The sequence below is a fragment of the Theropithecus gelada genome, chromosome 4 (assembly GCF_003255815.1).
Source record: "Theropithecus gelada isolate Dixy chromosome 4, Tgel_1.0, whole genome shotgun sequence".
NCBI classification, from domain to species: Eukaryota; Metazoa; Chordata; class Mammalia; order Primates; family Cercopithecidae; genus Theropithecus; species Theropithecus gelada.
The window spans coordinates 157,233,622-157,248,720 of record NC_037671.1 but is presented as its reverse complement, the minus strand read 5'-3'; the positions used below and the strand labels follow the sequence as shown (position 1 = coordinate 157,248,720).

Below are 15,099 nucleotides of genomic sequence, written 5' to 3'. Positions count from 1 at the left end.
TAGGGAATTCATACTTGGATTGTACATGCAGGCTTAATTTGGCCTCTGAAAAAAAGCTGTGCTGCTGGTGATTTGTATTGTTGTACTGTGTCTTTCCCACACAGAACTGAGAGGAACACAGCCCTTTTGAACGAGATTCATAGTACCTATAAGACAAAGATGATGAATTTGTCTGACCCTCAGAACTCCCCAACGGTACAATTTTGCTTTAGTTCAGTTAACCATTCGTGCCCTAGAAATGTGAGGCCGGTGCTGAGTGTCTGGGCCATGTACCTGGTCATGATCGGGGCTATAGTGATGACTATGCTGGGCAACATGATGGTAATCATTTCCATCGCTCACTTCAAGCAGCTCCACTCCCCGACCAACTTCTTGATCCTCTCCATGGCCACCACTGACTTTTTGCTGAGCTGTGTGGTCATGCCCTTCAGTATGATCAGATCCATCGAGTCCTGCTGGTATTTTGGAGACCTCTTTTGCAAAGTCCACAGCTGCTGCGACATCATGCTCTGCACCACCTCCATTTTTCACCTCTGCTTCATCTCAGTTGACCGTTACTATGCTGTTTGTGACCCATTGCAATATGTCACCAGAATTACCATCCCTGTCATAGAACTCTTTCTACTCATCAGTTGGTCCATTCCCATGCTTTTTGCCTTTGGCCTGGTATTCTCAAAACTAAACATAATTGGTGTAGAAGAGTTTGTTGCAGTCATTGATTGCACAGGTTTGTGTGTGTTAATATTTAATAAGCTCTGGGGTGTACTGGCCTCCTTTATAGCTTTCTTTCTCCCTGGGACAACCATGGTGGGAATTTACATACACATTTTTACAGCAGCCAGGAAGCATGCTAAGCAAATTGGCACAGGTTCTAGGACTAAACAGGCTGGGTCAGAAAGCAAAAAAAAGACATCCTCTAAAACAGAAAGCAAGGCCACCAGGACCTTAGGAATAGTCATGGGAGTGTTTGTGTTGTGCTGGCTGCCCTTCTTTGTCTTGACGATCATAGATCCTTTCATTAATTTTACAACCCATGAAGATCTGTACAATGTCTTCCTCTGGCTAGGCTATTTCAACTCAGCTTTCAATCCCATTATATATGGCATGTTTTATCCTTGGTTTCGCAAGGCATTGAGGATGATTGTCACAGGCATGATCTTTCACGCTGACTCTTCCACCCTAAGCCTGTTTCCTGCCCTTGCTTAGATTGTGTTCCTCATTCAATAGGACTCTTTTCTGGTGGGGAATCTGGGATGCCCCTTCTCTACACAAGTAGGGGCATGAATTGACTAGATAAGGAGGTCCTTCCAGTTGGTGTAATGAATATCTAGGTAGGAGTCATAGATCTAGCCTTCCAAGTATACTAAAGCTACCAAAGTGGTCCATTTCTGGGCTTTGGGGAAAGACAACTCCAATAAAAAGAATCTCTCCCAAGTCTTGCTGACTCCTGAGATTCCAAATTAGGGATCTGGAATTTGAGTCTTTTGGCTTAAATCATATAGAGATTTTCTCACTTTAACTTGAAAACATCAGATGCAAAAGCAAAGTTGGTTTCCATAATCATTGACAGCCTTGTATGTCTGAGTTATCTAAATCTTTCTTGAGATTGTCATTGCTTGTTAGGGGAGTGGGAGAGAGCCTGGGCATACAGGAAGTCTGAGTTATGGAGGATGCTTGTGACACGGAAGGGGAGAAGGACGCAGACAGTTGTAGTTACTTCCAATTGTAATTATTTTGGCTTAAACCCCTTTTCAGAAAGAATTGATGTGAGATTTGCAATATTTGATAAAATCGGACTGTCTTACTAAATGAGATAAATGAATAAAGAGTTTAGGAAAATATGCTTTCTTTCTCCCAATATACACTTTTGATCCATGTATGTATGCAGCCTGTGTGTACACATAGTGGGGATGTATCCATGTCTTGCATAAGTGTGTACACAACATATTCATTATCCTCCCAGATTGAACTTTACATGGGTGTCCACAAACATTAGCTCAATTGTTTCTCAGAACAGCTCCACATGCTCTTCTTAGGCTAAGTCAAGGAGAGTGAAGCAGCCATTTTCATTCCTAAACCAATCTCCTCTTCCCAGGACTCATCTAAGTTGAGCAGAGTAGCCATTATCTCAGGGGGAATGGTAACTTCCATGATACTTGCTCTCTGTATTAAAAACCACTCGGTTCAATGAACATTTATTGAGCACCTACTATGTGCCAAGTGTTGCTCTGATTGCTTGCAGTTCAGAGATAAATAAAGCTCAAACCCTGGCCTCACGAGAATTTTGACTTCATAGGAGAGACCATAGCTGCTCAGTTACACTACAGGGTAATATGTGTTATGACAGAGCCAGGCACAATGAAGCCAAGAGAGCATGGCAGAAGAAAATTTAGCCTGGCATGGGGTTGTGGAGAGACTGCCTGCATTTTTGACCAAAGGACTGTAGCAGCAGGTTTGGTAAGGGAACCAGCGCCTCTGTTAGAGTCAAGGGAAAGCTGGGGAAGTGGAGTCAGAGCATCAGAGAAGGGGTCACTAAGCCAACTTCCTGAAGATCAGCATGAGGAAGCAAGTTTAAGCAAGTACTTTCACCAACTGAAGTGAAATTGCAAAGATAGGGCATGTGCAAAGTCTGTGGTAAGCTGTTGCCGCTGGGTAGCTACTGTTCTGTGTCCTTACCCAGGAATTCAGTGGTAGACCTGACACCACTGTTGCTCAGCAATGTCAGCAGAGAGGAAAAAGAGCCGGGTGCAGAGTGGAGCTAGGCCAAGGGTAACTTATAAATAAGAAGTTTAACTGGTTCAAGGTTCTGCAGGCTGTACAGGAAGAATGGCTGGGGAGGCCTCAGGGAACTTACAATTATGGCAGAAGGCAAAGGGAAAGCAGGCACATCTTACAGGGCTGAAGGGGGAGGAAGAGGCAGGAGGGAGGTGCTACACACTTGTAAACAACCTGATCGCGTGATAACTCACACACTATCAAGAGAATAGCACCAAAGGGAAAATCTACGCCCACGATCCAATCACCTCCCACCAGGCCCCATCTCCAACACTGAGGATTACAATTTGACATGAGATTTATATGGGGACACAGACCCAAATCATATCAGACAGATTTTGAGGAATCAAGAATTATTCTGCCCTATGTGCTCTCAAAGGCAGGCAAAGACTGTCCATAGACAACATGCTATAGCAAGACAATCTCTGAACCTGAGTGAGGATTGCCAGTTTGAGCTTGTACTAAGAACACTTCCATCTGGCTTCATAATTTCAGGTTAACATAATTAACACAGTCTCATTACAATTGATTTTGTTAAAGTTGGCAGTAATTTGAAAACAAATTTGGTTTCTAGAATTTGATAGCAACACTCCAGACCATAAATGAGAATTAAGTAACAATCTCTAAATAGTCCATGAAACATTTTCAAATCCTTATGAAAAAAAATTTCTCAAATATGCATAGGTGTATTCAAAATAAGAAGGAGCTAGGCGATCTAGATAATTTTTAGTCTAGAGTACTACTCTGGTAGATTTCATGCACGGCTACTAGTATAAAGACTATATTGTCACTGGCTAAGAGACCTGGGACAAAGTTTAATATCTGAGCACAACCATGACCTATTTTTTTTCCTTGGAGTAAAAATATAGATTTTTTCCCCTTTGGTAAAAGTTATGCATGCTTATTACAAAGAATAAAATGAAACTTCAAGTACTCCAGAAAAGTACAATGAGGGAAGTCATTCCAAAACCAACCAGAGACCCACTGTCAACTCTCTCCTTGTACACATGGACCCACAGGGATCGATTTTGCTAATTTTGTTTTCTGTCTTTTGGTATCTGTTGATTTTATTCAGGAAAATGTCATGAATATATTGGTCAATAGCAATAGAACTATATCATTAATTTTAATGACTGCAAAAGATCTTATTGCATGAATTGTACTATAGTTACTATAGTTTGTTTAATCCATCCCCTACTGGAGAACATTCAGGTTGTTTCCATTTTTTACTATTAATAATGCTTCACAGAATATCCTTTAGCATGCAAAGTTTATCTTGTGTGATCATCTCCCTGGGACATAGTCCTTGAATTGATACTGTTGGTTCCAAGGATTCATTGTAACTATAAGATATGTATTACTTCCACTTCCACCCCTTGTTCCAAAAGGATTTAAGAATGGCTTACATGAATGTATACAAGAAAAAGAGACTTGACTAGATTATTTTTTTAAGTATGTTTATAAAAAAAAGAAAACAGAACAAAGTGGGAAATGAGACTAGGAAAGGCAATATGAGGACACTGGAACCAAGAATGGTTCAAGGCCATAAGACTCAGTCAAATGCAGCTGGAGATTAATTCCAGCCTCTTGACCCCTGGGCCTATGCTCTTCTTGTGAGTCTCATGATCACCCTCTCTGTGCTTCCTTCTGAAACTGCTTCCTGGATCCCATTACTCTTGTGCTACCTCTGGGGGCCACAGGCCCTTCTGTCCAATAAAACCTCTCCTAGAGCAGCAACATAACTTCTTTTAATTTTACTGTAAATTGACACATAATTGTACATATGAATGGGGTACATGCATACACTGTGTAATGATCAAATTAAGATATTTAGCATATTCATCACTTCAAACATTTATCATTCCTTTGTGGTGAGAACATTCAAAGTCCTCTCTTCTAGTTGTTTTGAACATACTATACAATATTGTTAACTATAGTCACCCCACTGTGAAACAGAACACCGGAACTTATTTCTCCTAACTGCAACATAGTACCTATTTACCAATTTCTCCTTACCATCCACTCCTCCCTACCCTCCCCAGCCTCTGGTAACCACTATTCTATTCTGTACTTCCAGTAGATCAGCTTTTTTGGATTCCACCATGAGTAAGACTGTAATATTTGTCTGTCTTTGACTGGCTTGTTTCACTTAATGTAATGGCCTCCAGGTTTATCCATGTTGCTACAAATAATATAGAATTTCATTCTTTTTTATGGCTGTTTAGTATTCAATTGTGTATATATACCTTTTTTTAAAATCCATTCATCCATATATGGACACTTAGGTTGATTCCATAGTTTGGCTATTGTGAATAGTGCTGCAATAAATATGGGAGTACAGATATCTCTTCAACACACTGACTTAATTTCCTTTGGATAAATATCCAGTAGTGTCATTGCTAGATCAGATAGCAGTTCTATTTTTAATTTTATGAGGTACCTTCATACTGTTATCCACAATGGCTATATTAATTTATATTCACACCAACAGTATATAAATATTCCCATTTCTCCACATCCTTACCAGCATTTTTTTATTTTTTGCATTTTTTATAATAGCTATGCTAATTGGGACAAAGTGATATCTCACTGTGATTTTGATATGCATGTCCCTGATAATTAGTCAGCAGTCCCCAGCCTTTTTGTCACCAGGGACCAGTTTTGTGGCAGACAATTTTTCCACAAATGGGGTTGTGGAGACGATGGTTTCTTTTTTTTTTTTTTTTTTTTTTTTTTGAGACGGAGTCTCGCTCTGTCACCCAGGCTGGAGTGCAGTGGCCGGATCTCAGCTCACTACAAGCTCCGCCTCCTGGGTTTACGCCATTCTCCTGCCTCAGCCTCCCGAGTAGCTGGGACTACAGGCGCCCGCCACCTCGCCCGGCTAGTTTTTTGTATTTTTTAGTAGAGACGGGGTTTCACCGTGTTAGCCAGGATGGTCTCGAACTCCTGACCTCGTGATCCGCCCGTCTCGGCCTCCCAAAGTGCTGGGATTACAGGCTTGAGCCACCGCGCCCGGCCGAGACGATGGTTTCAAGATGAAACTGCTCCACCTCAAATCATCAGGCATTAGTTAGATTCTCATAAGGAGCGCGTAACCTTGATCGCTTGCATGCACAGTTGACAATAGGATTTGTGCTCCTTTGAGAATCTAATGCTGCTGCTGATCTGAGAGGAGGCAGAGCTTAGGTGGTAATGCTCGCTTGCCACAGCTCACCTCCTGCTGGGCGGCCCAGTTCCTAACAGGCCACGAACGAGTACCATTACTGGTGCCATTATAAGATACATGTTACTTCCACCTCCATTTCTTGTTCCAAAACAATTTTGGAACCCTGGTCCATGGCCCAGGGATTAGAAACTGGTACCAGTCTGTGGCCCAGGAGTTGAGGACCTCTGAATTAGTGATGCTGAGCATTTTTTAATATATCTATTGGCCATTTGTATGTCTTCGATGTTTTTCTTTAGAAATGCCTGCTTCAGTCTTTTGCCCATTTCTTAATCGGATTATTTGCTTTTTCTGCTATTGAGCCACTTAAGTTCCTTACCTCTTTTCAGATGTAGAGTTTGCAAGTATTTTCTCCTATTCTGCAGGTCGTCTCTTCACTCCGTTGCTTGCTCTCTTTGTTGCACAGGAGCTTTTTAGTTTGATCCAATTCCACTTGTCTAGGTTTGCTTTTGTTGTCTGTGCTTTTGAGTTCTTACCTAAAAAAATGTTGGTCAGGCCAATGTCATCAAGTGTTTCCCCTATGTTGTAGCTTCAGGTCTTACATATATTAATTCATTTTGAGTTGATTTTTGTATATTGTGACATATAGGGGTCTAATTCCACTTTTCTGCACGTGGATGTTTCATTTTCCCAGTACCATTTATTGAAAGGATCTTCCTTTTCCCAATGTGTGTTCTTAACTGTCAAAAATCAGTTAGCTGTAAGTACACAGATAAAATCAGTTGGCTGTAAGTACATAGATTTACTTCTGTGTTCTGTATTATTTTGCACTGGTACATGCATCTATTTTTATGCCAATAGCATACTATTTGGGTTATAATAGCTTTGTAATATACTTTGAAGTCAGGTAATATGATGTCTCCAGCTTTGTTCTGTTTGCTCAAGATTGCTTTGGTTATTCATGGTCTTTTGTGGTTCCATATTAATTTTAGGATTATTTTTCTATTTATGTCAGAAATGTTACTGTATTTTAATAAGGTTGTATTGAATTTGTAAATTAATTTGGGTAGTATGAACATTTTAATGATATTAATTATTCTAATTCGTGAACATAGAATATCTTTCCACTTATCTGTGTCCTCTGAAATTTCCTTCAGCAATGTTTTATAGTTTTCATTGCAGATATCTTTCACCTCTTTGGTTAAATGTATTCCTAGGTATTTCACTTTTTGTAGCTATTGTAAGTAGGATTGCTTTCTTGATTTTCTTTTTCAGATAGTTTGCTATTAGTATATAGAAACACTGATTTTTATGTGTTGATTTTGTATCCTGCAACTTTACTGAATTTATTTATTAGTTCTAACAGTTTTTTGGTGGAGTCTTTCAGGTTTTCTTTCTATATATATATATGATCATGTAATAACAGTACAACTTCTAAATTGGGTTGCTCCCCATGTCTCATAACAGATTTAGTACCTGAGTATTAGGAGAAAAGCTGCTGATAAAAGTCACACAATGTGAGTGATCTATTCGTACCATTCCTACAATGTTAGTTTGTTCAGGGACTAATCAATTACATTCAATTTGTTTTTCTTGTGACTAACAAGAACCTTAATATAATAATAACTAATAATAACACACCCAGGAACTGTGATAGGTATCAGGCTGTATTGGTGAATAAGACATAGTACATCCTCTCATGAAGGTTATACTGGATGGGGGACCAGAAGTAAATGCTAATCTGTAACCCAGTGTCTCAAGGGTGCTGTAAAAGAAGAAAGTACAGAGTATTTACAAAGCATGTGAGTGGGACACATAGTATGGTCTTTGGGAACTGGGCACTAGTTATTTCAACATGTGAGTACAGTGCAGAGGAGGCTACACAGGACACAGTGGGGAGATTTAAAAGAAATCAAAACGTTCCTCTATTCAAGACCTTTAGCAGCTTGCTGCAACATTAGTGAATCCCCAAGGTAAGCGAGAAACTTTAGAAGATCCCGAATCCAATTACTTTTGCCTGTGATTGTTACGTAATGGAATGTATTTCTAAAAGTCAGTGGAAGAAGGGATAAGAGCCCTAACTTGGGAAGGTTAAGAGTTTTATGCACTAGATATCCACTGAAACTCTTGTCTGCCCAACTCAACTTTCTAAATGCCAGAGGCTGCACTTTATGAATTTTAACTCATTAATATTCACAACAAAATTGTGACATAGATAATATATTATATTCAATTAATAGATGAGAAAACTGGACACAGTGGTGTTAAGTAATCTGAGACATAGAGATCATACTAGAAACAGTCTATAAAATTCTGCATTTTCAAATACAATTGTGTTACATATTACATTTTAGTAGGTTTGATGTAATCTATCCCAGAACCAAAAACCTTTCTCTGTTTCTTCTTCAGTCCTATTCCAGCTACAAGACATTTGTTTGTATTTTTCACAGATTCTTGGTCAAATTAAATATAAGGTCATAGGACTCCTTAGCCAATTATATGTGCATTATGACTTTTAAGCTAAAGGAGTTTCAAGGTGCATAGTAATGCAATATTCTTTCTTGGTCTGATTAAGTTCTAGAGCCAGAAATTTATTTCCACACATATGAAGCTGGGATAAGGCAAGATTCCAGTGGTCACCAGGCCAAAGGAGCTTTGCCTTGGAAAACACTGGGTTTAGCCATGGATTTGTAGAGAAAGGAGAGGTGCATACCAACCTCCTTCTTTCTTTATAACCTGACCCACCTCCTCTTCCAGGACCCTCTGGCAGACGTAACTTAGTGTCATCTCTAGAATTCTGTCATTTTTACAACTTTAGTTTGACAGATCCTGTGAAGTGGTTTCTCTGTAACCATAAAGAGGCATACCAGCTTCTAAGATACCAAGAGGCAGAGAGCAGAAAATGACTCAACATGTTATTTTCCTTGATAACATCCCTGTGAAATCAAGTTACACAGGTATAATTGTACATAATCTTACCAATGGGGAAACAGAGGGAGAGGTTAGGTGACGGCACAGGAAAGGATGAAACAGTAATTTAACTATTCTTTTTCCAGGTAAACTGTTTCATCTACCATGCTTTCTTTCACCACCACAAAATACAGTGCTCAAAAAACACATAATAATGAATCCTGTGTGGAAGTCACAAACCACCCCTTGATGAACCAAAAAACTCATGATCAGTTATTCTCAGCGATTTCTCATGTTGAGAGAAATATACACAAATAACCCTAAGGCAGAAGAGAAATAAAGAAGTCACTAAAAATGAAATTAGAGAATATATAACAGCCATCAGCAGGCAAGAATACCTTCAAAACATCCCAGAACTGAAGAACTAAAAAAGAATATATACATCCAGTGTCTTTAAATTTTATCTGTAATTAATTGTCAGGGTAAGTGATTCTGTACTGAGGAGGAACCTTAAACAACTGAGACTTGCGAATAGTGCAAACTAGGTCCCATGGTGCCTCTTCACAGCTTATTTGTATCATAGCACATGGAGGAGTAGTTTCTATTGAGAGTATAAAATCATTAACTGATTGCACATCTGTCATTGTGGCCAACAGAAGAGTACTCTAACATTCCCTATGTCCACCTGCTCCAAGAAACATTTCTTCCCAGAAAGGGATTCTGATTCCTACCTGTGTAAGTAGCTTAGAAACCCTGAATTCAATATATTAGGACTTGGTTAATAGTTCACAGACTTACGATGTTAAACAGATAAAATCATTTTGCCTATCAAATAGTTCTACCAAGATGTGTAAACGCTTTGTGCTATCATCATAAAATGTGCAGCATTTAAAACTAAAATAGAGCAATTTTCTACCCTTTTAATTATTAGTATTTGCATGCTGAATTCTTCTCTTGGGAACACTTGACATGTAGCTAAAAAGCTTAATCTGCTGATTTTATTGTCAATGTATGTAATTCTTACAGAGGGAAACTAGAACTTACACTTTTTCCAAGGAATAATTTAACAAGAATTAATTGGTCACTTGATTCAGATCATTGCTTTAAATTTCACTTTACATTTGACAAAAAGTACCTTATCAAAATGCAAGAGACACTCTCTATTATTTAATACTACCTACTGATATAATCAAGGTTTCTTTGAGGAAACATTCAGTTTACATCCTTCTTTTCTTTCTTTAAGAATACTATCTACACTCGTTTTAAACTACCTAGTCATATAAACTAGGGCTAGCAGAAATAACTCTCATGAAACCTTGAATACCATGCTGCATTTGATTTTCAGGGCACAGTTGATTCAGTACCCAGGGACATGCACTAGGTTCCAAATTGTACTTTAGTTTCCTCCTCTTCATTTCACTTTGTGAGTATTTAGCAGATAGATTTTTTTTTTTGCCCCCCAGTGGAGAAGGTGGCCAGTTCTCAGACAGAGGAAGAGTAGAAACCATAAATGAGAGCTGTCTTTATCAAAAGTGCTGAAGAGCAGAAACCATAAATGAGAGCTGTCTTTATCCAAAGTGCTGAAGAGCACCCTGCGGCGTTCTGCTACCAGGTGAATGGGTCTTGCCCCAGGACAGTACATACTCTGGGCATCCAGTTGGTCATCTACCTGGCCTGTGCAGCAGGCATGCTGATTATCGTGCTAGGGAATTTATTTGTAGCATTTGCTGTGTCCTACTTCAAAGTGCTTCACACACCCACCAACTTCTTGCTGCTCTCCCTGGCCCTGGCTGACATGTTTCTGGGTCTGTTCGTGCTGCCCCTCAGCACCATTCGCTCAGTGGAGAGCTGCTGGTTCTTCGGGGACTTCCTCTGCCGCCTGCACACTTACCTGGACACCCTCTTCTGCCTCACCTCCATCTTCCATCTATGTTTCATTTCCATTGACCGCCACTGTGCCATCTGTGACCCCTGCTCTATCCCTCCAAGTTCACAGTGAGAGTGGCCCTCAGGTACATCCTAGCAGGATGGGGGGTGCCCACAACACACACTTCCTTCTTCCTCTACACAGATGTGGTAGAGACAAGGCTCAGCCAGTGGCTGGAAGAGACGCCTTGTGTGGGCAGTTGCCAGCTGCTGCTCAATAAATTTTGGGGCTGGTTAAACTTCCCTTTGTTCTTTGTCCCCTGCCTCATTATGATCAGCTTGTATGTGAAGATCTTTGTGGTAGCTACCAGGCAGGCTCAGCAGATTACTACATTGAGCAATAGCCTGGCTGGGGCTGCCAAGCATGAGAGAAAAGCTGCCAAGACCCTGGGCATTGCTGTGGGCATATACCTCTTGTGCTGGCTGCCCTTCACCATAGACACGATGGTCGACAGCCTCCTTCACTTTATCACACCCCCACTGGTCTTTGACATCTTTATCTGGTTTGCTTACTTCAACTCAGCCTGCAACCCCATCATCTATGTCTTTTCCTACCGGTGGTTTCGGAAGGCACTGAAACTCACACTGAGTCAGAAGCTCTTCTCACCGCAGACACGCACTGTTGATTTGTACCAAGAATGATTCCTTCTACTAAATGCAGGCAAGGAGTAGAACCTCACAGGAAGGATGAGCGGCACTGTGACCATGGGCTGTGTGGTGTTGGGTTTGTGGGCATGCTTCCAGGACAGCATGGGTTAAGTAGAAGAGAAAGACAAGCTCCTTAATTTGGAAAAGGGTGAGCACTCCCCTCATTCAATGGTATTACAGTATGTTGGAGGAAAAGGAGAGCAAGAAATCGTCTTAATATCCACTGGATAAGCCTGAACACTGTGCACGTATTTGATTCCTCATTCATTGCTTCCTTGAAACAACTAAGATGCAACGATGGAAGGAACAGAGCACTGAGGTCTGGCTTCCTGAGTTCTCACACTGGTTCTGCCACACGGAGCAGTCAGGAGAGATATCAACAACCTTTGAATCCTCCCTCCTCCCACCACAGAGTTTCCTCAAGTAAAATTAGGTGTTTGTACTATTTCCTTTCTACTAGGTTCTTAAGTGAAAATATGGCGTAATCTAACTTCAGGAAACCTGGTTTCATATTTCATAATCATAATCAAGTGTCTAGAATGTCTCTTTCTCAAAGTGTTCATTTTAGAATCCCCATCTCCTAAAATCCCAAGCACTAGGCTGACTTGTCAGCCAGGTTTGTCCATTGTGATAATCACTGAGTAAAAGTATCATATTCTTGAAGGAATGTTTTTCTTATCTTTTTGAATAATTTAAACCTGAACATACTTGGAATATTTTCAGTGGTAATTATCCACATCTTTTCATCTTATTATTTCTTCCTTTAAATTTTTCTCACACAAGTTAGACCTGCTATCTTTCCAGGAATACCAGCACATGTTTTTGGTTTTGCTTTTTGTAAAAACAAGCTCCTGTGCCACATGTTTGCTCAGAATTGAACCAAAGGTTTCTCAGCAGCGATTACTAGTAAGGGCCCGAGCACCTTTATGTACAGCCTGCCTGTCTTCTCCTGAATATTTTCCTAAAGCCTCTAATCACCATTCCTTTATATTTATTACTGAGATTTTTTCAAATTAATAATTGCTTATTTGAAAAACTTCTTTATGAATTAATTCAAAGCCTCAAAGCCTCTCAACTACAGATGCACAGATAGGTGTAGCTATAGATACAGATACAGGTGTATCAATCTCAACAGGTAAACTTAGACAATGAAGGAGCAAATGTGTTTCAAGAGCAATTCATATGTCAATAGTCAGATAAGCAGCCATTAAACAAGTACTTAAAACAACCATTCACATCTCAATAATAATAATTAAAGGAGTGACTGGGTGCAGTGGCTCATGCCTGTAATCCCAGAATTTTGGGAGGCCGAGGAGGGCAGATCACCTGAGGTCAGGAGTTCGAGACCAGCCTGATCAACATGGAGAAACCCTGTCTCTACTAAAAATACAAAATTAGCTGGGCGTGATGGCACACGCCTGTAATCCCAGCTATTTGGGAGGCTGAGGCAGGAAAATCCCTTGAACCTGGGAGATGGAGGTTGCAGTGAGCCAAGATTGCAACATTGCACTCCAGCCCGGGCAATAAGAGTGAAACTCTGTCTCAAAAATAAATAAATAAATAAATAAATAAATAATCATTAAAGGAGTAAAAATCTTACTTTGTCAATTAAGTTAGCTAAAATGGGTTTATCCCATTTATGTATATATAGATTTATGGAGAGAGAGAGAGGTGCTATTAACCCCAAACTTTCCTCCTTATTTAAAAAAATTGTTGTAAAAATATTTTTCTATATGTATTCTTTAGTGCTGAATTTCTCTTTGGAAGTAATTATAGCTTCTTTTTTGTTAACTCTTAGGCATTATTAAATAAATTACAGATAAATTATAAACTAAAACTTATCCGAGCATATATAGTTTTGAGTTATTAAGAAGCTAGAAATACTGTGCCTTTTGTATAACAATAAATATAATTTGCAACCTATAAGTGAGTCATTACTTTAAAAAGCATTTTTTTCTCTTACCTTTCTAGAAATAAGCCACCCCATTCCCAATCAACCAGGCATAGCAGTTTCCATCTTGGAAGTAAGAGACCCGGCTGCTTCACAAGGTGGAGCTCTGAACTAGTCACTTAGATAGAAGCAAGAGTGATTCTGCTTCTTGCATATATTATTGTTTCCTGTTAGGTGGAGAAGGCTGCCTTAGCCAGATAGGCCCCCAATGAAAAGAAGGGAAGGAACTAACAGTTACTGAGAACCTATGATGTTCTGCATCTCACTTAATGCCTATAAACCTATGAGGTGGATATTATTACCCTTACAGGGCACAATAGATGAGGCCCACGAAGATCTGGCAATCTACCTTGGCATCCTTACTTGAAAGCTCTTAACCTATCTTCTTACTTGAAAGCTGTTAACCTGTCTACTATTTCTCTGAAATATTGGGGAAACCTGGACAGCTAATAAATCTGTGAATAGGACTAACACTGAAGAGCAGATAGGAGACTCCAGTTTCCAGTGAATCACAGAAACACCAGGACATGCGTGTCATGATACAATGTTTACATCACCAAAGAACCAGGGGAGAATGAGAACAAGAATTGCACCTTCAGTGGACACCACAAAGGGAAGTGTGAGCTGATGGGTGGAGAGGGGAGGCGCCCGACCCCAGAATTTGAAGCCCAGCTTTTTCATCCTCTTTGTTAGGAGAATAGAATGTAAGAAGCAAATCTGTTGCACCCAGAAAACTGGGTTAGGCCCTTGGACAAACGAAAGCCTGTACTCAATGACATTCTCTTGAGATCTCAGTAGAGTGTCTGTGGTGATAATAACCCTTAGTCACTCTCTCTAGTTGAGTGAGAGTTAACCACATGTAAGGCAAGTGTTAGTGATTTTTTGTGCCATGGATATTTTTGACACTCTGGTAAAGACCACAGACCCCTACTCATGATGAAAACTTCTGAGGGAATAAAGTTTTTTAAAACATGGAATTATAAAGAAAAACAATTATTAGAATATTATTATATAAAAATCTTAAAAATAGTCAAATTTGTAATATAATCATATGTGTGCTTCTTTTTGAAAGCATCAAATAACAAGATCTGCTGGCAGGTGCAATAAAACTACTGTAATTTCAAAGTAGTGAGGAGCATAAATGAAATTTTATTTTATTTTATTTTTATTTATTTATTTATTTATTTTTGAGAGGGAGTCTCGCTCTGCCGCCCAGGCTGGAGTACAGTGGCTGGATCTCAGCCCACTGCAAGCTCCGCCTCCCGGGTTCACGCCATTCTCCTGCCTCAGCCTCCCGAGTAGCTGGGACTACAGGTGCCCGCCACATCGCCCGGCTAGTTTTTTGTATTTTTTAGTAGAGACGGGGTTTCACCGTGTTAGCCAGGATAGTCTTGATCTCCTGACCTCTTGATCCGCCTGTCTCGGCCTCCCAAAGTGCTGGGATTACAGGCTTGAGCCACCGCGCCCGGCCTAATGAAATTTTATAATATCCACAACAACTATATTGAGATATAAAACCATTAATTTCTATTAGTGACAAACATGAGAGGTAGTGCTAATACCACTGTGGTTTTGCCTATATTTAAAATGGAAGGAAGTGATAAAATTTCAGATAGAGGTTAGTAAATGTAAAGATAGAATTTTTTCCTATATAAGTTCAGGGACCTCCTGATTTAAGAATCTCCTTTAAATGTGAACACTGGGGCATTCTTTTGAGCATGAAAGC

General features: G+C 39.8%; 2 protein-coding genes across 2 annotated transcripts; both read left to right on the top strand.

Annotated features, from left to right (window-relative positions):
- The first annotated feature begins 162 nt into the window (after positions 1–162).
- LOC112623171 (trace amine-associated receptor 4-like) lies at positions 163–1,206 on the top strand. The gene has a single exon (XM_025383408.1). It carries the CDS (start codon positions 163–165, stop codon positions 1,204–1,206), a length of 1,044 nt encoding a protein of 347 aa, XP_025239193.1.
- A 9,197-nt stretch (positions 1,207–10,403) lies between these two features.
- On the top strand, positions 10,404–11,416 carry TAAR5 (trace amine associated receptor 5). Its single transcript, XM_025383410.1, is given in 2 exon segments — positions 10,404–10,818; positions 10,821–11,416. Coding segments are annotated over 2 exon segments (1,011 nt in total).
- Positions 11,417–15,099: the final 3,683 nt, after the last annotated feature.

Bases quoted from the DNA above. Each gene is read 5' to 3' on its own strand.
- LOC112623171 (XM_025383408.1), top strand. From the start codon at position 163: ATGAATTTGTCTGACCCTCAGAACTCCCCAACGGTACAATTTTGCTTT.